At 44.7% G+C, this 25,324-nt stretch overlaps 1 protein-coding gene across 9 annotated transcripts in view; it reads right to left on the minus strand.

Moving 5' to 3' along the window:
- The window catches only part of BCL11B (BCL11 transcription factor B), a 96,876-nt gene that overhangs the window by 46,319 nt on the left and 25,233 nt on the right, over positions 1–25,324 (minus strand). For 6 of the 9 annotated variants that reach the window (XM_063332828.1, XM_063332827.1, XM_063332826.1 and 3 more), the window contains exon 3: positions 6,736–6,951. The exons of the other annotated variants lie outside the window; for them this stretch is intronic. In XM_063332828.1, the coding sequence (XP_063188898.1) occupies positions 6,736–6,951 (216 nt within the window). The remainder of the gene's footprint in view (positions 1–6,735; positions 6,952–25,324) is intronic. 9 annotated transcript variants of the gene reach the window in all.

Raw genomic sequence — 25,324 nt, forward strand, 5'->3', positions numbered from 1 at the left:
CAGCCCTTAGAGAGCTGGTGCATTGCCCAACCAAAAGGCAAGGCACCTGACAAACACTACCCCTAATTTTGTCGCTTTGTAGGTGATTGCTTCCTTCCTTCTCTTCCTGCAGTTGATTTCTTCTCTTTTTAGGAAGTGTTCACCAAGAAGCATTCAACTCCCTGAAAAGGGTGGGAAGGAGGTGGCAGCAGGGAGAGGCTGGTCCTATCCTGCGCACCATCCCTGGTGGTTACTCTGCTGCAGAAACATGAAAGCCATTCCTGTCCCTTTGCTGAATACGGAACGCATCATACTACAACTTCAAAAATAGGCCTGCTCCTCCTCCTCTGGACAACCAAGGTGTTTTTGGACATAGCGGCTGCCAAAAGCTACAGCGGTGCCCAAACCTTGCCTACTGTGCCCCGCTAACGCAGTCTTTATTTACACTGGTGTCTTCTGGAAAGTACTGCACAAATGCCAAGAAAGGGGAAGACTGTGATTTGTTTGGGTCTTCTGTCAGAGCAGCAGGCAACTTGCCATCAGCAGTGCCTCTTTGTAACCAAGCTACTCTCTCCCTTCCAAACTACTGATACTCCCAAATATTTACTGCATCAAGGGGAAAAAATGGGGCTTCTTACTAACGGGAAAAACAAGGCACAAGAAAGGAGCTCTGTAAAATAAAACCTGCTCAATAAGATAGAACAGAAATGTCCTTGCCTTCCTTTCCCATAACCTCCCCTTTTGCTCCGTCTCTCACCTGATATCACCAAAGCCTGTTCGTGCCTTAACAAAGATGGATCAGTTGCTGTGCGGTCCCCTGGCGCTTACCTATACTCTGAAGTCACCTACCCCTAACCCAGCCATCGCTCAGCAAACTCTAAAAGGAAATAAATTCGTTCATTCCAATAAGCAAATTATAAAATCACCTTCATCCATCTTGTTCCTATATTTTTAAATTTGATTGCGGCCAGAGAATTGCTGGCTGGGAAGTACCCTTCCCCCACTCGCACATACACCCTTTAAAAATGCAAAATCTAGCCCTCTATTTCAATATTTCTGATGTCAGTGACCGGTGTCGGCTCTCCCCATACAGTAACTGCTTTAAAGCGCTGCATACAGCACTGCATTAAAAATTAATTACACATGCTATTTTATTGATAGTGCATAATGTAATGAGCACCAGCTGTGCTAAACATCCAAACTCCTTTTTAAGACAGCTATAAAAAAAGAAAGAAACTGCACTTCCAAATGCTTCTCCTGTCAGAGGAGAAAAACAGCAACATCTTGGATGGATTTGAAACAGGATTCTTTGATTTAGCTCTCCATTTGGAGCGTTTGAAGAGTTCAGACTCTCGGGCTCAGCGTAGTGGTATGCGATCGAGTTAACTCTCTCAATGTTGGAGCCATTGTCTTTACTGCAGGCAATGTTGCCTTGAACCCTTTTGTCCCGAGACTACCAGATTCAGTTCCACCATTAATATTGCAATTAAGGGCTTTTCTTTTTTTCCTGGGATGTCTGGCAATGGCAGGCATTCACTTTAAAGCACCTTTAAATATCGCTATTGCTCCTGCTGGTTCTTAACTTAACATAATTAGGACTTACAAAGTTATAGTGATCGGGCGTCTGTCTAGAACAAAGCCTCAGCCACGCTCAAATTGCCAGCGCCGCTGCCCCATGCAGCACCCTAATTTTAGCCGCCTCTTTACAGTCTTAAGGTCTCTTCGCTGTCTCTTGACAAACATGCTATTTGGTAAAAAAAACAGTTTGTGATTAGATCCATCTATTTTGAGTTTGGATCTGATTTTAATATCTGGTGAGACAGAGAGCTGCGTAGACAGACAGGTCACATATGATTTTAATACTTGAATAGATGGATGAACACATAGATTGATAGATAGATGAAAAGATGGATGCATACACTCAGACTGATGCATTACCGGTTTTAGTATATACATCTCTCACACTTCCCTGCACTCTGTAAGTACTGTCCACAAAGCCAATTCTACTATAGCATGCATTAAATATTTCACTAAAATAAATAAATACATGTAACCATGACTAATAGGGACATCTCTCCTGAATGTTAGCCAGTACTTTATGCAAACCTCTTCTTTATGCAGCAAAATGAAAAGATACATTTACAAAGAGTCCTGGGGAAACTATAGGTCTTTGTCGGCCCTCAGACACATATAACCAGTTCTTCATTCACCTCTCGAAAAAGCACCCAGTGCTGATCAGAAATCAAGGTTTAGTGGACTTTTTTTTTTTTTGAGATTCTGCTCAACAGAAAATAAAGAGTAGAGTATCAGCCATCGTCCTGGGACCTGAAGAGTTGGGAGGTTTTTGCTGGATGAGTTTGCATTCTCCCCTCTGATTACTGTTTTGTTTTCCATTGATCCTCCTGTGTTAATAAAACCCAGTCTGGAGTGAACAAAAGCTTGCTTCTTGTTCTAGTAAGAAATGTGCCGAGTGCATACCATATCATTAACATAAAAGTTTTTGAAATAATACTGCTTTCTAGACAGACTGTATTAATTGCATCAGCTTTTTATAGCAGGGTGGTCTAATCTAGCTCTTCCTATTGGCTGACTCCAGTTATAAAACCAACACAAAATTAATACGGTGATATAATTGAAGGAGGGAAAAGTATTCTTTTAAAACCTATTATTTACTTACAGGTACTTCTTTTATCTTTACTGTCACCTTAACCTTTGCCAAGAAAACACCAGACTAGTTAAATGATGCAGTAAGTAGAATTTCAGTAGCCAAGTAAATTGATATTAACTTTACAAGATGACTGTGTGATTTTCAGAATGTCCTAATGACTAATACAGCTGATTCCTTGAATTAACAGGAGCTTGTTCCTCTCTTCTGAGCTATGGCCCCACGCCTTCCTCTATTTTAGACCTTAAAGTTCACAGCCCTGTCCATTAATCACTGCTGTCCATGCCCACTTGCTGTTTTTATATATGCAACTAAGTATCGTAATTGCTTTCCACCTCCTTCCATCAGCCTACATGTGGGAAGGAAGCCGTTTCACTGGTTAGCTGAATATATGTGTGTTGGACAGATTTAATTATCTTTACAGAGGTATATAAAACCCTCACTTGTGGGCCCAGGTCCAAAGATTTTGGATCAGGTTTATATCTGAATGCAGGCGTAAGGGATAAATTATTATCTGTGCCATTACAATTCCCTTTCTTTTATGGCGATTACAATTCCATTTCCAAGGCTTTTGCACTGTAGCATCTTCAGGGCAGGGACTTTTTTCTTTGGAGAGCACACTGTAAAGTGCCACGCACTTCTGCGCTGAGATTTTCAAAGCTCATTTCTCGTTAACTTTAATGGGAAACGGGCATCCAAATCTCTTAGGCAGCTTTGACAATTTAAGCCTTAATGTACAATATTAATAAATCAGCATCATAAAAAGAGCCTTATGAAGATGTATTGTGAAAAAATAGCCCCACAAAAAACATTGCAGTGTATGTGTGCATGCATACGGGCATATACTTTTCTTTACATAATTATGTCTCTCAACAATCATTTGCATGTCTCTGTTATGCAAAAAAACCTGTGTGTGTTTTACAGTTACTCTGAGCAGTTGCAATTCATTGAAATGAAATAAAAAGCAGGCTCAAAAAAGCACCCTAATCTGGCAAGGGGTAAAGCAAAATGAATGCTTTGCCCATTTATATTTTAGATCCAAGCTACACAACCCTGTGAATTTCATGACTCTATTCCAACTTCTAATTAAATAGGCACTAAAAACGTTTAAACGGGAGAACCCAATTCAACAGACAGAAGCCTCTGAGGCAAAAAATAAATAAATAAAGAGACTGAGGGAGAGATTGTTCCAGTGGTAGATTTTTTTTTTAAATCACATGGAGAAACATAGACCTTTACTCGCAAATTCCTCATCCTGTGGTGCCCTGAACACAAAGAATTGTACAAAGACAGAGGGGACCATGACCAGCACCGGCTGAGCGACACAGCAGACCCCCAAGCGGACTTCCCAGCATCATTTACTGTGATTGAAACTACTATTAGCAGCATGTTTTCTAAAGAACGCAAACAGCTCTGGATGAGGCAGGGTGACTTCCCCTGTGCATGACTGAACGCTACTCAGCATTCCGGGCCATCACTCTTATCTAGGTCGGAGATTTCCAAATGCAGTTTTCAATGTGCATAACCCCAAATCCCACCAGTAGCCAGAAGTTTATATTCTCCAGCACAAAATTGCTGGGACTCTTGAGGGCCTGATTTGGGAGCGCCCAGCAGAGATTTGGGACTACCATCAACTTCAAGCCTTCAGAGTCGCAGCCTGCTTGAGAACTGCATGGAAAAACTCCGGGTCCTGAATTAAATGAATGCTGAAAAACAGGAAAGGTAAGAAATGATGAAGGAGGAGGAGAGGCGGGAACTATTGATGGCTTTTGTTCAAAGAAGGAAACAATTCCTCAGAAGCAAGAACAGGGATGACAGAATAAAAGGCTAATCAAGTCAGAGAGACAAGCAGATCTCTAAAGCTGGAGCAAGTGACTGTTGTAAACGTCTCTATTAAAAGAGAGGGCACAATGCAGGGATCATCATGAGATTATTAGTCAACACAAAGAACTCACTTTTCTTTCATTTCCACAAAATATTTTGGGAGCTAGAAAGATCCCATAACCCTTGCCACAGGGTTTAAACCATGCCCAGGCTCACATATAGTGAATACTACGGGAGCTAAGAAAGGGTTAAGTAGACATAATCTCCTTTTTCAAGGGAAGAAATGTTTCTTTCAAGCAGAACTTGACCAACTACTGTCATAAACATGTAGCATGCACTTTGATATAACCTATTCTCTAAGTGCCGCAGACTGCAGCAGTAATTACAGGAAGCCATGATAACAGGTCTCTCTCTCCACAGAGCTGGCATCGCTCTCCCAGCAAACAGGCAATTCTGAAAACTCCCAGCGCACAACTCCAAAGTGAGAACTCAAAGTACGCAAAGTACAAAAGCCTCGCCTTCCCACGTTCTTTAATAAGTTATTCCTTCCTTCCTTTTCTATTTTTAGTTGTACTTGCTTCCCTCCCCACTAGCTGCTGGCATCAGAAGCAACAGGGAACCAGGGCATCCAGTTCGCTGTTACTACCTGCCTACCAAAGGCACCTGCGTGCATACTGCACCAGGGAAGACAGAGAACAGCAAAGCATGAGATCAGTTCCAGTTTGGTTTGCTGGTTACAGGGAGGAGGGAAGGGAGAGGCGGGAAGAGGAGCTATCTGTCTTTCTGATCCAGCACTCACCATTCGGAAGAGCCCATCTCTACACCTGTCTCAGGCCAGTTGGTCAATCTGCTGGGGCTGATGAAGCAGAGCCTAATTAAAACAGCATCCCCCCCAGAATGCGTATGGCTGCTTGGATAGGAAATCTGACCAAATCCCCTGCAGGCACTGACAGCACAAGGAGCTTTCCTCACATGCCCTGAGCTTCACCCAAGGTCAAAACAAGACCCCGCCGAGCGCTCTCAGCCTCCTCCCAAGAACATTTTGTCTTTCAAGACCAAGGGTTTCCAAGATACAAGTATAAATTACTTGCAAAATTTTTTGTCTCCTTTTATTGCAACAACGAGAGGCGTAGAGGGACATTCCCATGAGACATTGCGTACTGCAGCCAGGTGGTAAGACTGCTTGCGGAAGGAAAAAGCTGAGCACAGCAAAGTTTTGCCAGCTTCAGGGGGACACAAGGAGTCATTTCCCAAAGGTTTTATTCCTGACAGTGGTTGCTGTCTCTCTAAATCCTCTGGTCCTCATGCATTACTTATCCAGCATCATTCTGGGAACTCCCTATTAAAACTCCACACACGTTAGCATGAACGAGGGCTGCAGGGTTTGGCCCACCACAGTGAGACTCCATAAACGCTTGCGGATTTTGCCACAGCTGTATTTTCTTTTAAGCCCTCCCCATTTTCACCTCTCCAGCCCACAGTTCACCATAGACCCAATCTTGCAACTGAGCCACGCTCAGAAACACCCACTGATTTCAAAGAGATCGCTGGGTCTGAAATGATGGGGTCTGGCGACAATATGTCCGTGTCCTCTTTGGCTAGCTCAGTGCGCCCTCATTTCCACATCACTTTCCCCTCCTCGCGGTGACAAAAGTCAGGCATCCAAAAGGAATAAAAGGAAAAGAAAAGCTGACGGGGGAGAGGCGAGGGATGCGTGGCAAGTTACCAAGGAGCATTTTCTCAAAGCAAAGGAGAAAACGGCATGGAGCACATACATCCTGTGTGCACATGGATGCGGAGGAGAGCCTTTAATACAAATGATTGGGGAGGGAGGGGAAAAAAAAGGAGGGAAGAAGAAAAAAAATACCTCAGATGTTAAATGTTATCCAATTAAGCTTAAAATAAACAGCCCAGAGAGATGAAATCTTGATACTGGGGTATCACATTCTGCGAGGAGTCTCAGACATTTGTTCACAACGTGGCACTAACGGCCCGGGAGCGGCTGCTGGTGACAGCTTAAGGTGGGCAGGAAGGAGGGGAGGGATGGGGAAATGGGGGGAGTCGCAGGCCCTTTCCTGCTCCCCATCCTCTGCCAGCATGGAGGGGGAAGGAGGAAGGGGAGGGGGGTGGCTTAGGGCATTTTCTCTGCCTTCCCCACGTGACCCAGCGAAGGCAGCTCTCCCACAGCACAGACGACATCACTTGGCAGCACTACTGACCTTCAGATAGCAACAAAAAAAAAAAAAAAAAAAAGATGTTTCTATTACCTGACAACTGACAATGACATCCAAATGTGCCTGACGTCTCAGTCTGAATCTCAGTCTGAGTCCCGCCAACTGAGACTGCACGTGCACCACAGCAGGGCAGGCTAAGGCAGGGCGGGAGGGAGGCCAGTGCGCGGAGAGGTGACGTGATCACGGATGTGTGAGGGTGGGAGGAGGCAGCTATGGGAGCCCCCGGCAGGTTTGCAGGCCTGGACGGCCCTGGAGAAAAAACAATAGAAAAAACTGTCAGTCGGACCTAAGTTTGAAGGGACAGAGGAGGCATCATCAGGGCAAACAGGCGAGGCGGGGGCTGGCTGCCTAACGCGCGACATGCGGGGTCTGAGCCCCTCTCCGGGCCCGGCTGAGGATGGCGGGCTCAGGTCGGGCGGGGGGAGAGCAAGAAGAGACCTGGGGGACCCGCGAACCCAGGCTGGGGTCTGCGGGGGGCACGGAGAGGGGCAAAGTGGGGGGGTCGGCCGGCCCTGGCGTGGAGCAGCACCCGAGGCGGCGGACGTTGCCACCGGCACTTGCTGAGGGACGGAATCAAAAGGGGGATTATTGTTTTACTGCTGTGTTAATGCATTGAGCCGACACGAAACTGGACAGGCTTTCTGCCGAGCCGGCGCTGAAGCGGGTTCCACACACCAGCCTGGACAAAGCACGGTGACTTTAGAGCTCAAATGGCTTCAGCGAGGTGCCAGGAGCCGAGCTCCCAGAAGGAAGCATTGGCGGCCGCCCTGCTGCCTTCCCCCTTGAGCTGCGGCCAGTTCTGCATTTTGCATGCCCCGATTACGCGGGCTGCTTCCCTATCGAGCCTGCAAAGAAGAGAGCAACCTTTTTCCTGGTAGCTAAAAGATGATACTGTAACCTCCCAACCCTATTATTTATTTTTAACCCCTCTAGGAATCACCTGCCATTTTAAAAAGCTGTATTTAAGAGTTTTTCTCCTGCTCCGCTGGAAACGCGCGCTCCTCCTGGCACTAGTCCAAACTGAGCACAACGGCTTTGAAAAAACTAAGATACAAGTCTTAAATATCGATATACACCTGCACAAATACAGATACACACAAACACACAGAGAATCAGGTAGGAGACAAATTTTTGGCTGGCAGGAATTAGCAGAGTTTAAAGGGAAGTTGAGCGAACGGCACTGCTTTACATCCACCGAGAATCCCACCCCCTTCATTTAAATCTATGCCTGCCACTTAATTGTTAAATAAAGGTTAGCTACTAATCAAGGGCAGTTTCTAAATGAAGATATGTGGTGGAGTGGTGGCCATTAAAAAGCTGGCATTTGCCAACAGTTACCGCACAGTGGTAGATCAGAAACCACAGTTTCCCCCTATATTGAGATCAGGAAATATGTGTGTTAATTGTGGGGTATCTTCTGGCAAATGCTCTCTTTTTTTTAATGGTAGCAATTCTGTCTGTGCATAGGTGCGTGCCTTATAGATACATGCAAACACCATGCCAGCAAGGACGAATGTTTATCCGTGCTCCCTCTAACCTTAGAAAAGCAACATTTTCTAAGGGAGCTTACACCGTGGCAGCAAGGAGAAGTATCTATCCCTGTTCCTTCCAACCCTAGAAAAACAACATTTTCCAAGGGAGCCTCTCCACCTCAAGAGTCCCGATTCGGAAAGTAGACCTGCATGTTGATCTGACAGCTACACATGTGAGGCAAACGGGGATACTTCATCCTTGGCACAGCATCCAGCGCTCCAGTCTGCAAGGACTGCATTTGATTTTGTCGTTTATCTTAAATGGCTAAGAGACCACCAGTGCAAAACATTTGTGTGAAGCTTTTGCCAAAACCACAAGTGAAGAGTCTAAATTCCCTGTGTAAATACTTGAGCTTCAAGCATCAAGGATAAAATTTGTGCTCTTTTGTGAGGACTGGTTTTAAATAGAAGCCATCTCTGTGGCTCCTGGGACGAGGAAGGATTTTTTATTTTGGGGGCTCAGTTGCTTGGCTTTTGTAACTGTTTGATCTCCCTGGAAGTACTACACAAGCAGGTAATGGTAACTACTGTCCAGATCGTACTTATGTTGCATTTTGGGCAGGACTGTGCCCTAGACATGTGGAAACTGATGTCAGAATGGATTTCTATGTGTATGCGAACCACTTTACTGCCACTCTAAAATACACGAATAACAAGTTTGGTTTTTTTCACGGAACAAGCAAAAAGTAACAAAGATTTCCTCCAATGACTTAAGAATGGTATCTCATATTCCTCATATTATAAAAATAACTAGCATAGGCTATGTTGAGCCACCTGGGCACTCACCCTTGCTGGGAAATTTGTGAGCTTGAAATCAGGATTTACAGTAGGGCCACAGGGCAGCTACGTTTCAGGTTACATCTAGATGCCCGCGGCCCCATAATGACTAAGGGGACAGGTCCTGCAGTCACTTGGCCCTCTGCACATCATGGTGTCATCCTGCAGGTTTTGACGGAGCTCGTCACACAGAGGAACTGTGTGAAGTCCTTCAAGTGCACCATCAACCACAACGGCATGGGATTTTAATGGGAGGTGCATGGGTCCTAGCAGGCAACACTACCCTGAGAGCAACAGCCTCTCCTGTAGTCCAGGTGGGTCCCGTCTTTCCATTGGCAATGAATATGATACAATCTGCACAGCCCTGAGGCGTCCGAGAAGAGGCTAAGAGCTCACCAAGTGGGTACAGGGAGGCCCTCCCTGCTCTTATCTGTCTCCTCTAGTGTGGAAAGGGAATTAAGGTTTGAAATAGGAGGTTTCTGACCATCTGGGCAAAGGGATCCTGTAAGAGCCTTCCACCAGAGGTGCTGGGGGCAAGCCAGCAATCCACTTTAACAAGGTGCCTAACAAATTTATGGGAAGGACTATCTGAACCAGTTGCCAGGGAAGGGATGGAACTGAATGTATCACTCAGAAGGTCTTTTTCTGTCTTTTGATGTATGTATGAGGAAATCTAAAAAGTGCTAACCTAGTGTCAGAAAGGAAAGGGTTGGTAAAGAAGAAGAAGAATGGACAAAGAGAGACTCCGGCAGATCCTCAGGGAGTCCAACCACCACTCCCAAGTCTAATGCTAGGACATAAAGATCGTGGGGCTGCTAGACGAGGAGGCTGAGTCTGCCCCTACAAGCAAAATCAAACCAGGCGATTCCTCCTTTTTGCCACCACTTTAGGGTTTGCTTCTTTGTCACAAATCAGGACGGTCCTATAGAATGAGATCAAGTGGCAAATAATAAAGTGGGAAATTGTATCCACTGGCCCCGTGGAAAGGTATGGAGAAAAGGAGTGCTCCACTGTTAGGTATCCGATACTTCTTCATAGCTATAAAACGAATAACAACGTCTCTCAGAAACTCTCAGCTTGGGTTTGCTAAGAACGTGCCCATGTTTTACACCTCTAGCTCTTCTTCTGTGGGATTTTTCCACATAAAGGCTCTATTTAAAGCTGAAAATTAAGACAGCGCTTCTACCCTTCTTCACCTTAACTGCTACAGGTGACAGACAAACACAAAATGAACAAACAGATAAAAAGATAAACAGATATAGGTAGATGGACAGACGGTATCCTAAGGTGGTGCTGAGAGTTTTCTGCTCAACCCGCACAGCACCAGGCGAGGGAGAGGAGCCAGTCTCTGGAATTCTACGGCCGATCGACCACATCATGTTGCACACAGGCTTCAAAAAGAAAACACTCCTGTAAGCCCCTGACTGCCACAAAGAGCCCAGCCGCAACTAGCACTGAAGGAAAGCAGACCGCAAAAACTGTGCTGCAATCTTAGAGGCAAAAATCCAACCCAACTTGGGCTGAGTGGGCACACACATGCAGCTCTGTACCGCTCGGACATCGCTGACACAATGTGTGAGGCTCGATTTTCCTCTTGGGTCAGCACTGGGAAATCACTCACCTGCACTGCAGATCTCAATTATATATTCTGCATTCATTCTGCACGGATGCGAAGGGGAGTTTTGCACGTAGCATGGGTGTGAGGCATGCACAGGGACTGTCACCGTGTAAATAAAAGATCTGCATTGCTGATAGTAAAGGAGGATTTTGTCCTCGTGCTTTAAGCAGTCTCGGCATACACCCAGTGCCTGTACATGGCAGTAGCTCACAGGTTACGTTGAGTCCCAGGCACTGCTAAGAGCATTTTTTTTTTGCTCTCTGCTATTTTTAAACTTGCAAAGAAGAAAATAAGGTAAATTGGACATGACCCCAGAAGATGGAAATGAGCATAAGAGCCTAGATGAACATGACAAAAGCCACAATCAAGGCATAAATTGCATCCTTTTGTTGTCCCTCTCCCTGAGCCTAGGCATGACTGGCCATATGATATGGTATATGTAAAACACCACACTCCTCTGGCACATCTGCAGAAAAGTCCCTGAGCAAAGCACAAAGATGGAGTCGCAAGCAGCGTTCACAACGTCCCACCTCAGCACGGTTCAGAGCAGGGGAACCCGATCTTAATTTAAGAGACCTTGCTTTCCATCTTGTGTCGGGTGTAAATGCACCCAGACGGAGCTGTGTAGCGTCCCCGAGGCGTTGTGTGCTTGCCTGGGTGGGTGTCTGTGCACAGGCAGACAGGCAGGTACACAGGCAGACGTCTAAGCCACTTAACAGGGCACAAACCAAGTTTTTCTGCGTGTCTCTCTGTGCCTGTCTGCTGATGGAAAATCAATCAATAGCTGGTTAGAGACTAAAGCTCAGTTCCATTATTAAAAAACTCTCTTTCAATAAAAAGAAAAAACATCTGTTCAAACAGTGTATGGCTACAAATTCCCAGTGCAGGCTGCAGCCTCGTCCCTGCCCTGTGCCCGTCATCTTCAGGGAGAGTACTGCAGATGTTTTGAGATGGGTTTTACATTTAACATTGCAGCAGCCTTGAACAGACACATCCAAAAGTGAAAGACAAATCTATTCACTAATCTTTCCAGCAGATTTTTTTTGCCAAGCTTTTCCTAAAACAAGTTGACTCATCTGTACTGCACCATACAGGCTGTTCCCACCTGATATTATTATCTTTCTACCACGTCTTTTTTACAGACACCAACAGCATTGATGAAGCAAATGTGCACAAGCACAAGCGTGTGCACACACAGAGCGTAGAGAGGCACAAACACTTCCAACAGCAGCTCGCAGAGCAAGCATGCACACCCTGCAAGCGGCGGACACACACAACATCCTCCAGGAAAGGCAGGAGGGCTCAGTGGTGTAGGCAGACACGCTATTATACACACTCACGCACGAGTCCGGCGCTCAGCCAGACACACCTGCACGCCAGCCTTTACCTCTTCCCTCAGCACACACACAGCGGTTTGGGAGCAATTCCCCTGCACCGACTTACGACGCTAAGACTAAAACTTTGCTAGAAACGAAAAGGCTGCACTGGGGAAAAAAGAAGGAGGGCAGGGAAGGGATTTCTTGTTATATTTTACTCAGGGATTTTTTTTTTATTTTTTTTTTTTTTGGCAGACAAGGATTCCCTTTGAATTGATACATTTCTTTCTCCTAAGAATTTCGAATGATAATGCATAAATGAGTCATAGATCAAGAACAGCAACGTGGTGAGCAAGAAGGAGAAAGAGTGTGAGTGAGGGGCACTGGCACAGAAATTTGACAGTACCCCAACTCCCCCCCTTCCTCCCCCCATGCCAAGACATTAATTCTCACAAGTCGGAGAAAATTACTATGCATGAATGCAAAAAGCATGATCAGGAGTAATTAACATGGCTTCATATGCAAATTTTATTAATGCAGAAGTACAAAGTCATTATGCAAATGAAACTTACGTCAACTCTCTTGACAAATATTCATCTCTAAAGCTCAAGTTTCTCCCTTCTATTTTTTTTTTTAATTTTTTGGTGTAAAACCCAAAAAAAAAAAAAAGTGACGAGGACTGTTTGACAAGTTTGCAAAGTTGTTTTTCAACCGGAGAAATTTATTCTTGCATTGTTGATATATATTTTTTTTTGTTGTTGTTGGCAGGTACACGACAGCTCATGGAGGAGAGCGGGAGGATGGGGGACGCGGGCTACCAGCAGCAGGCAGCCAATCAAAACGCCAGCGGCTGTAATGAGCGCGATTGATGACTGTTTGGCTTTACTGCAGGGTAATGAACTAGAATCCAGTCTGAGGAGGAAAAAAATATGAATATTCATGAAGCTGTGCTCCTGCCTTTGATGATTAAAGAAATTTTTAATATTCAAATAAGCGCTTGCCAAGTGATTAACAAAGAACAAGCACGCAGGAATATGGAAATGGAGCTGTGGAAGATTTGGGAGTCACAGTCTGTGCAGAAAAGACAGCACAAAATTTCATAAACAAGATAGGCAGATAACCCAATTCAAATCTGAGCAAATAAAGGGGGAAAATATCCCCTTCTTTTTCATCAGTTTGGATATTGTATCAGTCACTTTGTTTTAGAGTGCAAAGGAGAATAAAAGCGACTGATGCAATAAGACAGGGGGGGGAAATCCAAACCCTGAGAAGCCCAACCTGGCAATTACAAAGTAAGAATCCTGGGTGAGAAAGCGATAGGAAAATGATGGCTAAGTCCACTGTCTGCTGTGGGCTATTGCTTTTCAAAAGCAGGAGCCTGCCTGATGCTGAGAGCCTACCGGCTACTGAAAAGCGCCAACTTGTTGTATATGACAGGCAGGAGTCGAAAGTATTCTGAAATAACCGAGACCAGTCCCTGCCATTAAATCCCTTCCTCGGCTAGAGAGTGCACTGTGGGGATTGACCACGGTCTGGGAGACGAGGGAGGGCAAAAGAAAGAAGAAGTATTATTATCAGGGGAAAAAAAAAAAGTAAAAAAAAAGAAGTGCCAAAGAAGGGTGCAAGGAGGTCTCAGTTGCCCACCCTGGTAATCAGTTGGTAAGAAATGTGTTTTCCATGTCTGAGCCAGAAAGGTCCTCCGTTCCCCACAGGTTTCTGAACGAGGATACAAAAATCCAGCCACATTACAAAATGTCTGATAAGTTCAGGCTCTCACAGTTTAATAGCTTCACTAAGGATTCACACGGAAGCACATAATAACAATATTAGCTGCTAAAATGACTTTGCAGTTAAAATACATCTAATTAGCAGCCAGCGACATCCTTTTTTCTTTGTCTTTTTTGGAAAAACAGTTAACTTCAGGGCTACCTTATACCAGGATGAAACGTGGTCTGTTACTCAAAAGCCAGGGTAAGGATGTCTTCAAACTCTTATGGCATCGGAAAACCTACTCACCTTCTTTGTTATTAGATCCTGGGGTTTCACAGGCCTGTTTGGCTTTTCTGCAGATCTTTAAAACCTCTGGTTAATTATTTCCTATTTTAAAATCTAAAGAAAGCATAGTCTAGGTACCATTTAATAATTAGCTGGTGTCTTCAGAATGTAACATTTCAACTCTACTTTTTTAAAAAAATAAAATAGTAGCAATAATAACAGCATGAGGACAATGCTACAAAATGCACAAAACGGCCATGACCGGAACCTTCAGAGCTGCCGTGAAAACACATCATGGAGCTAATGGGATTTTTTTCTCCCCGTATCTGCTCCATTTTTGGAGATACAAAAATACCCACTATTGATGTACCACAGGAAAGAAAAGGGGGAAAAAAAAAAAAAAAGGAAAAGGAAAGGAGGAAAAAAAAACCCCAGAAATGCCTAAACATATGTAAAGATAAGGTTAAACACCATGCAAGGGTATTGCTGGGAGTCTTTCCTCTGAATAATGCCGAGACCTTTCGAAGATGCCTGTTGTCTCTAGGTGTGCGTGGGCGGGTGAAGTGTGATATTACACAACACACAGGCGGCAGCGGCCGTGCACAACCGTGCTGATCACAGCACTTGTCTGTGAAACTCAGCTCTCCATTTCCTGGGCTGGTCGTAGCTCGTGTCAGACCCTTGAACACCGTAAATGTTATCCTTTGTCTACAAGATTCCTTGGCTTTATTTTAATCAATGCATTTTCTTTTTTAATGACAGAGAAGCAACTACCAGCTCATACAGTTGGTTGCTTTGGAGCCCTTCTTAAATGGCAGTTGAGCTCTGCCATATAAATGTGAATACTTAATATTTACACCACATTTTCTTCCTTTCTTTAAAAGCACCCCATTTACGTATTTCTGGAGAATAATGATACTTCAGCAGGGCAGGTGAACACACATTTCAGCATATGGAGTCAACAGGAAAAAGTATTAAGAGTCAATATTGTAAAAATCAGCCCCTAAATTTAAGTGGCTTGAATTGAGCGTGCAGCTGTGGTTGCCTGTCAGTAGTTAGATGCTGTAATAATAATAATAACAACAACAACAATAATAACAATAATAATAATAATATGCCTTTCATTTCTCTAGTGCCTTCCACGCAAAGATCTGGAAGCACTTTACAAAGATAAATAAACTGAACTTGGAACACCCCGTGTGGTTAATAAATATCCTAATTTATCTAAATATCCTGTTTTGAGCATGCAACTCTTCTCACTGCCTAGAAGTCCACATTTTAGATCGTCCACATATTTGCGCATGGCATTTTGGAGGCTCAGATAGCGAGGGCAGACTGTGGAGATTTTTACTTACCTAAAGAGACCATGTGGATTCCCAGAAGTAGCCCACACTATGCCTGGAAGATTGCTTATGCAGTGACAAAACCCATCTTTTAGGAAATGGGGGGGGGGTGTTGCCACTAGATTGGCTCCAGGGCCAGGGTGGGAGGCCCATGGGGGCATCCACGTGCCACATAGCAGCATCCATACGTCCCCATGGAGCGTCCTCCAGGACCACCCGTCCCCTGTCCCCCCTCACACCTGACACTCATCCAAACCTGCTCCCTTGTCTGTGCTTTGAACACGAAGCTAAGTGAAAAAACTAAATATCTTGGCTCACCCTGATTAACCACACAAGAAAAAGGACTCCCACCCACCCCAAGGCTGCATTCGTCGCTTCTCCCGCCATGCCCTCTGCCCACCCCACCGACGCAAGGAGAACCATATCCCTCTGCTGTGAGAGCAACCAGGAGCAAGAGCAGGTGAAACAAGGGCAGGATCAGGCCTAAAGCATCATAAGGCATAAGTAAACACAGCATATCAACAGATGGCATACAAATACAACACAGGAAACCAAGGCGTTTCCTCATCTCACGAGGGTGGTCTTGCAGACAGGGCTCTGGGCTGGGAAGGGTGCCGGCGCGTACACCCAAGGACATATCCCCTCCTGGTGCTCAGCATTCCCCTTCCCACCCATCTGGTCTGTTCAGCCCCATAACGCTTCCAAGAAGAGCTTGGCTCCCGCTCCGGGGGTGCGGAGTGCCTAACACAATGGTGCCCTGTTCTGAGCTGCAATGTCCAGAAGCTACCGCAATAAACTAACAAATAACAATAATCACCCTGATTTGTGGAGTTTGTTTTCCAAAAAGCATAAAGGGTTGACAATAAACAGTTCATCAATTTTCCCAAGTTTGTTCCCCAACTCTTGTAATTAAGTCCCGGGGAGTTTCAATGGTTGTAAAAATCCTTGTGGGGATTAAAATTTTTATTCCTGATTATACCGTGAATATTTCCATATACCAGCAAATATTCCTGATGCAATTGAAACATATAACCACCCCAATAGATGACTGCAGCAATTTAACAGTCCCTGGAATTAATAAAAGAACTCAGTGGATGAAAAGAACTGTTTCCAAAGGGCAAAATAATGTATACAGGCAGCTACAGAGAGAAATACCACTATAAATAATCTGAGGGCTTGACCACAAGAGCATTGTCAAGAGGCTAAAACGAAGGAAGTGAAGTGGCCAGGGAAGAGCCCAGATAGTCAGGAGTCAGTTACAGCAGTGGATTTCTCTGCCTTGGTCATTGGGGACTGAGCCCTGCTTACCCCTGCAGCAGGATTTGCTGCTCCAGTATCTCTTCCTTGCTCCAAAGTTTGCCTTCTACTAGTATTTTTGAATTTTTTCTCTAGCCCACGCTAAAAAAAAAAATAAATAATAAAGACATAAAATTACTGGTGGAATGAGGCAGGATGAGGCTTTAGCAGCTCTTCAGCTGTTTGGTAGCAAAAACAATTCCTGGAAGGGAAAGGAACTCGGGGAAAGAGAGGCAGATGAAGTCACTCTGCCCCTCTGTGCCTCAGTCTCCCCATCTGTGAAAATCAGCTAATGGCATCCACCTGATTTCGTTAAATGTCCTGGAAACTAAAAAAGATTCTGTAAGAGCAATATATTAAGCAGCAGCACTGTTAACTGTTTCACTGCTGAAAATACGAAGAAGGACCATGAGGTGATGCCGATGTCCCTGCAAAGCACAGATGGACAAACTTAATATACAGATACAATTAGCTTTGGGAGAGAATCACAGCTCCTGGTTTTTTGGCTCACCCCTTGCCCAAAGCAATGTAAGTGTAGCCACTTTCGAAGTGCTGAATTTCAATGTGTAAAACAGTCTACCTGCCTAGTATGAATATATACATTACACTTCAAGTAATATAACAGGATTTGGGGGGGGTGTCCCACTAATACACACTTTTATAATTTCCAAATTTTCCCTGGTGAACGGAGCACGTTCACACTCAGTGTAGTGTTTCACTCACACCAAGCAAACTTAAGCAAAGCACGGCAAGTGATTGGGGAGGGGGGGAAGCAACAGAGATTTTTTAAATGAGGATTCCCTTTGAGTTTTGGATCTCTCTGGGGGAAAACCAATCCAGCTGCGTGTGTACAAACGGGCCCAAGTCTGATAACTGAATCTGTCAAATTAAATGAGCGGAGCAATCAACTGGAGATGGTAAAACAATCCACCAAGCGAGGGGAACCCTGAGGATCTAAAGCTTCAGTCCTCAATTTACTGGACACCAGCACAACTGAGTAAATAACGCTCTCTGAATGGAAAAGAGGCTAGAAAATTAACTAGCTTTTAAATAATGAAAGAAAGCAGACAAATAAACCAGCAACCAGCAATCTAGTTCAGACTATAACGTAAGTTAAAAAATGGAAATAATAAACTGACGTTTCATTTGCACAAGGAAGCATGTTGCGAACCTGCACCCCATCCTGCTGCTAAATAGCACAATGAAAAGTTTCACCCAAAGACTTGGATCCGAGCAGAATTTGGCCAGTCACAACTGCTAATTAGACAGGATAACTGAACCTTACACCAGGAGAGGTAAAATGCAAGTACAGTATAAAACCAACTCCTTACTCCTTTCAGTATGACAGAAAACTATGAGCAAAGCCAACTACAAGAAACCGAGAACCATTCTGCATACATGACGTTTTTTCTGAGGTATATTTTTCTGGACCAGATCCTCCCATAACTCCCAATTCACCCATTTATTTGTACAGAATAGGATCTTTCTCCATAAAATAAAAGTATAAGAGACAAAAAGGCTTTTTATTATCAGATCTGCTTAAAATGGAAGCTGAAGTTGATTACCCAGGAAAGTGTATTAAAATAAAAAAAAAAAAAAAAGAAAAGAAAAAAGAGAGAGAACAAACAGAGATACTGTAGAAACTGAGGTGAAGCAACAGAATTCCTGCAAACATCCATGTTCAGGATAAGCAAGTGATATTAAATTCATACCTATCACCCCAGTAAAATAAAGGCTAGTAGGTTTTTGTTTAGTTTCTGATGAAAATGTCAATACTCTCAAACGGCAGCTTATTGCTGTATATCACAGCCTAACCAAATCTTTCTATAACCTCTTGCATTACAAGCAAAATCTCTAAAATGTCACCAACTAAAAAATTGAACTAGCCTGTAATTAGTTTCAACAAAGTAGTCCTTTTAACCCTAATTTTCTAGATGTAGATGGCATTTCCAAAGTAAGCGTTATGAACCTTCCTTAAGGACAAGCAGAATCAAATTGTAAAATCATAAGCAGCGATCTAGTAGTTCTTCCTCTAAGCAAGCCTTTTATTTCCCTGTAATAAATTCAAATCCAGTCTTCAGTCTCTTAATAGGTGATCAGAGAAAATATGCATGCACACCTAAACCGCTACAACAAACCTTATTTTTTAAATAACACTTCAATCACTAATATAATAAAGACTGTTATAACACGTTAGCACTGGTATCATTATTCCTTATGATTCAATATTCTAATGACTGGCTGTAACAGAGGTTTATGTTCTGCCGAGGTTTATACCACTATTTAATGTAATTAAGCAAACTGGCAGCCAAAGCCTCTGTGGAAATATCATTTCTATCGCACAGTATTCCCACCAGAAATTCAGAGGAATCATAACATACAAACTTTGATTCTGTTTATTTTTTCCCCTGTTCCGAAACTGATCTGGCATTTCTTGGACTTAGTAAAGTGGAAGAAGGAATTAATTTGGCTTCTGTAGACATGTTATTATTGACAATACTAATAGTCTATGACAAATGGGCCATCCCCGCTCCTCTTTTTCAGCAGGCATTGCAGCCTGCAACATCGCTTTTGCAAAACCCCAGAGCTGGACTTTTGTCGTGCCGGGAGCCCTGTGAGCATACCAGCAACGGGGTTTTAAGTAAGCCATTAAAATGCTAATATTCAGCACGGGCCAGATCCCTGTTACTGCTGAAAGCAGAACTAAAGCTCCTCTGGAGACAGGATAAGGCCCTTCCAATGTGATCAAAGAGTAAATACATGCAAAGCTCTGATGGGAAAAAGGATCTTTTTTCTAATTTTAAAACCAAACAGGGAGAGTCCACCAGGCTCATAATCCATGTTACAGTCACATCTGGGATCGCTGACATCTGGGATACCAGCAGCAAGGAGGATGGTCCAGGCTAAAAAGTGGCCACTTGAGGTCAAAGAGGAGTGCTTAATACCCAGGACTGCATCAAAACTGAGTTAGTTACCTTTTGGCCTACACTCCCCTCCACTCAACGCAACTCTGCTGATGACAGCAGATGTGCCACGTATATATATATAAAAATATATACATGCACATATAGCTATGCACGCTTTGTCGCATCTGCATTCACCCCACCTTGCAAAGGGAGCTCAGCCCCTTCAGCAGCCCTCACTCAAGCAAGAGGTTTATGGGGCCACCCAGGAGTGCAGGGTCAGGAGCAGAATTCAGCCCCAAAACCAGAGTTCACCCGCTGCCTGCAACAGCAGAGCTTGCGAGCCGACTTGGTTAAAACAAAGGCTTAGTTACCTCTCCCTCTCAGCTGTAAAGCTCTCGGTAAAGGGGAAAAAAAACTCCAACAGCTGAAACAAAACCCACACCCAATTTGTGGGGGAAAATGGGACAAGGAATGATAACAAGAAAAGGAAAATGTCTGGTTCCTATTACTGCTATCTCCAGTGCTTTCACCTCCACAAACAGCTTAAAGGAGGGCTTCTGGAACAGAAGTTAAACTTTCCTTAATCTGGGCTCTTAAACTGCCAGGATCTGGTTACATTTTCTCCTTCTTCCAGATTTTAATACTTTTATTTTATATTCTAATATGGGGAGGAGGAAGGGGGAGAATCTCAGTGTCACTGTAAGAAAGAAGTCACCGGGTTTTGCGATCCAGCAGCTTCCTTGGCAGAGGGAACTGCTGGCTGGCATAATCCACTCGTTTGACAAAACTACTATTTCTGGGCACAGGCTCAAAAACAGGTAGGAAGCAAATGCTGAGAAATAAGGAAGTAAAAACAGCCAACAGATTTTTCACTACCAAGAACGCCAAGAGTAAACATGATTTATTTAGCTGTGTTTAACATGTCTCTTCTGCACTAGACTGCAGAAATCTGCTTGCATTTAGAGCAGGAGGAGGAGGAGGCAGGGGGGAGGGGATGAAAAGGGAATCCATTACGGCACTCCGCTGGTACTTTCTGAATTGTTCAGTCACACAGTTTTATTGAGTACAAGTATTTTCTAGCCCAAAATATATTCATGTGTCAGAAGAAAGCAGCACTAATCTGCTGTTAATTAACAAGCTGCCGCTAACAAAAGATGAAGGACCCAATTCATACAAACAATATTTACGTGGGTGTCGCACGATTTTGTCACAGATCTTTTCTTTTCTACCCCCCTCCCCCTCTTTCCCCCTTGCCTCCTCCTCTTCCTCAGTACCCATTTATAGGGATGCTGCACGGAGGAGACCCGGCTCCTCTTGGGATTGGCACCCACAGGGGAGGTGAGGGCACCCAGCCCGGTCCCGACCCACCCAAACTCAGACAGCATCTCACCCGAGGCATGTGGCTATGGGGCTCCCATCTCCCCGTGCCGGGAAGGGCCCTATCGCACGCTCCAAAGTGAAATTTCCTTAGATCCTTATTCAATTACAAGGCAGAAGCCATCTTCTGGCACCATGCCTGCGGTGGCAATGCTGCCGAGGCTCCGGGAAGTGGCACGAAGCCTCTCATCCTCCATCCATCCCCACCGGCATCGCACGGGCTGCGAGAGGGGATGGGTGAGATCGCCGCCCTCCCCGCTGCCCTGCCTGTGATTTCACATTTGTTTAATCCAACCCTTTTTTGCCAAGGAGTTTGGGGAGGGGGGGAACTTGCTAACAGCGGAGAGAACCGGAGGGACTTGGGCTTGTTCAAAAATACCAATGCACGCACAAAAGGGCAGGGCCGTGAGCAGTGAACCAAAGGGCAGGCTCTCCCGGCCATAGCCCCACTGCCGTCACCCGCTCCCTGCTGTCATTTTGGACGGTAGCACTGGTGGCTTCATCCAGAGGGGTGCTGAGCACGGCAGGCTGCCCTGAGCCCCCGCCGGATGCAGCCGGGCACTTTGGAAAATCAAGCCATTCACATCTTTTCTACCTCATCTGAGAAATGAAAGTGCCTATCTGCATATCTCCTGTGGGCGGTTTAAAGCTGGCGCTGGCAAAGAGATGGGAGGGTTAAAACCGACAGCAAACGAGTGCTAAAAATTACTGGACTCGCTCCACTCCCGGGAACAAAGGTGGGATCACAAGGTTGGAGAAAGGGCTGATGGTCTCCTGCGCTTTAACCATCTAACCACACAGACCTGCCCTAGAGAAGGGTTACAGGGGACAGAGTTTAGGCTCTGCCATCACACTGCCAGGGCTGGGAGAAGTGTAGGGACAGGAGGGTGGGAAACAGAAGTATTCAAGCGTGATTTTAGAAGTGCCAAGGTTCTCCCGCAATGGCATGCTGGGGTGGTATTTCTGCTAGCGCAGTGCTCTGCACATCCCAGTTCCTGTCTCGCCCTAAAGGCCACAGTTTCCTCGGTAAGAAACAAACTCCGCTGGAGCATACACACATCTGCCCTTCCAGGTTTTCTCTCTGTACCCTTGCCCTATTCCCCAAAACATGGGGGTTTCACTGCAAAAGTCACAGCCACACGCTCAGCACATCCCTCGGGCACCCGCTCCAGCACCCAGCCCCACTTGCTGGCCGCAGCTCTCCCCCTGCCGCTGGCTCCCCCCTCCAGGACCTGACCCCGAGAGGGACCAGTCCTGCATGTAAATGAGCCCTGACTCTTCCCCGCATCTTCCCTTCTTTGTGCATGTCCAGAGTCACCTTTGCCATTTCTAGACAAGCATTTTAACAAACTCCTGGCTTGGGCTTTTTCAAAGATCTATTTTTTTTTTTTTTTTTTTTTGGTTAACAGTGATATTTGAAACACTGACATTTACCATTTGAAAAGCAAAGCGAACCCATTTAAACAAGCGTCTTAAAAGAGCTAATGAAAGAGAAACGGATCCATCTGTATTGTATTCTCCACCCACTACCGCTCGAAAAAAAATAAACCTTTCCAGACAGCAGGGAAGTCTCCCAACAGCAAAGACAATAGGAATTCCCAAGCTTCCTGACAAGGGAGTGAGGACAAGGGGTGCATCATCCCACCTAGGTAACGCCTGCTGCAAGCTGCCAGTCACCCAGCACAAACCCTAGCCTGAGCAGCCCCAAGGCTAATGCAGACCTCATCAATCCAGCTGATCAGTCCTTCCAAAACAAGCAGGTGCCTTTGGCAGGGGTCTCTGACAGACACCGCTGCATCCATAACCTTCCCCTGCTTAAATATTTCTAATGAGCGCTAATTGTCAGGCAGGGAGCCTTGAGGACTGAGGGTGCTTTTCTTCACCCACAGATCAGACGTGGTAGGGATGAGGTGAGTCCAAAACAACACGCTGTCAAAAGCCCCCCGACCTGAGGGATGGGTGCTTATGGCAGCCAGCAAAGACGTCCTTCGCTCCTGTGTACTAGCGCTGCTAACAGAAAACTACCTTGTGCATCCCTTCCAAGAAACAGCTCCGATCGGGTATCCTCGATCAACCTCAAAATCAAAAATAAAGCGCATCATCTGAAATGGGAGTCTTTTATTCTTTCAGTCAAACATCCTTCAGGGGAGTCTGAGGGGGCTGGAATGGAGCTCAGGGGGTTTTTTTAGGGGGGTTTGGGGGTTACCGTTTTCACTTCTTTCTGCAAGAAGGCCCTGTACCATAAACATTAATCAAACACTATATTCTGCCTTTTAGTCTTGAACAATTATGAGTACGGTTTTGTGATCTTTAGCCATATTTACTGATACTCAAAGGCAGATTCTATCTTGTTAGATTGTTATAAATAGGACCCCAGGGAATCAGCGCACAGGCGGAGGCAGATGTGAGAGAGAGCCTTTTCGGAGCTCGGGTGTGCTTCAGTTTTCTGCTGCTGAAATTATGAATGTTTTGCAGAAAAAAACCAACGTTAGAATCCTCTGCCAGATCGTTACAAAGAGCTGTCCGTAGTCTAAAAAAAAAAAAGTTCCATTTTGCTGAACTAAAGATTTTTTAAGGTTAACTGTTAAATTTCAAAGTGTGGTTTACATGTGCTGGCCACTTGTATGCACAAAAGTTTCAGAGACAGACACAGAAAAGGTCTCTGGTTATAAACCATTAAAGAAAGAAATGCACAAATTCTATCTCGTTCCCTCTTCGTTAAATATATTGTTTCTGCTCCAGACCTGCTTCATAATACCATAAAATAGAGGCACGTTTCCGACACTAGATTTGAGAAGCTGTCACATTAAAGGTAAACTTTTAATCTGCTATAGCCAAACAGCACACATTTTTATTTCCTGAGTAACAGCTCTGGAGAAATGTTTAAACAAGAATTTAAGAGCTTTGTGGTAAAGCCACATAGGGGTCTCAGACAGCTACTGGGTTTGAGCTTCTTTTCTTTGTTGTTGTCCTTTTTTAATTCTTTAAATAACCTACTCAAAAGTAGACTTCTAGGAGCAGAGTAATTCAAGATGCACGGTAAAGTGAACCTCTAGGCTTGCTTTTATTTCTAGTTAATAAAAAAGAAATGTTTAAACTGAAACACGGGCCTGAATTTCTAGCTATTCATCCCCATCTTTTTATTTTCTTGGGACTTGCAATGGAATAAGTGTAAGAAGTTAATTGTGTCACAATTAGTAACACATTAGTCCTCCGATATTTTTAATAGCAACCCAGGTTTTTCCCCAAGGCACTTAAAAATGGCAGGCTCTGCTATACTCTCCTTTTTTTAAAACTCCCATGCACTTTTCTTCTTTAAAAACCTCCCACATGCATTTCACTTGGTCTGAAAATACCAGCACAGATCTTAATCCTGCCAACGCTTACAGACATGCTTAACTTTCGGCACATCAGTAATCCTGCTGACTGCGAGAGGACCCTTGGCGTACCTACAGCTCGGCGCAGGCTAAGGATGAAATCCTGCCTTCGCCAAAGCCAATGGCAAAACCCCCATTGACGTCAATAAGGTTATGATTTGACATCCAGTTTGTTGCAGGATTGGGACCATCTTCGTTTCAAGGTACTTTCCCAAACTCGTTGGGTTTTGGTTTTTTTCTCCTTTTTTCTTCCTGCTCTTTCTCCCCCTCACCTCCCACACTTACTCTTGTGGGGCCCCATATTGAGACCACTTGAAAACTTCTGCCTTTCAAATCCCTCCGCGAGGGAAACCCCCTCGTTGAGACGGGAAACATCCTTTGCAGGTAAAGCTGAAAGAAACTATTTTGCCCCGCTGCGTGCATTCGAGTAAACTAATTAAAACCTGGGAACTTGGGTTCCAAACAATGCCAAGAAGCAATCGTTAATATGAGCTGAAGTTAAATGGGAAGCTCCAGACGTTTAAAATTAGCTGTAGGGAAAAGAAAAAATAAAAAAGGGGGGGGGGAAAGCGGAGGGGAAAGGATTTTTTTGTAATTTTACCATAAGGCTGATGTGGTGCAGCTTGGACTGCATGGGGTTAAAATGAATTTTGGGGCTTGCTCTACAGTGAAGGGGGAAAGGGCTGCTGAAAAGCAGGGGAGGGGGAAGCAGCGGCAGGCGGCTCGGAAGCGCTGCAGTGCTGTGAAGAGCAGGCAGAAGTGAGCAAACCAGCTGAACCGCTTGCAGAATTAATCAGTAACAAAGAGGCTGGAGCTGTTGGCGGGCTTCAGCCCTTGAACCTGGACTCTGCTCTATAAATTTCAACTTGGAATGGCTCTCTACTTGTTGAAAGACAGGTTGGCTCCAGGCCAAGCCATAGGGGGAGGAAAAAAAAAAAAAGGCCAAAAAAAAAAATTCCTTCTTGCTCAGGAAACTTCCCTTCAGTTTCTAACTCTTTTTATGAGCTAGTAATAGGGCACTCTAGAAAACGGGAAACGAAAGGCTGGGATTGAAAGGAAAAAATGAGCCGGGAGTTGGTTTAATA

The sequence above is a fragment of the Chroicocephalus ridibundus genome, chromosome 4, assembly GCF_963924245.1.
Source record: "Chroicocephalus ridibundus chromosome 4, bChrRid1.1, whole genome shotgun sequence".
NCBI lineage: Eukaryota > Metazoa > Chordata > Aves > Charadriiformes > Laridae > Chroicocephalus > Chroicocephalus ridibundus.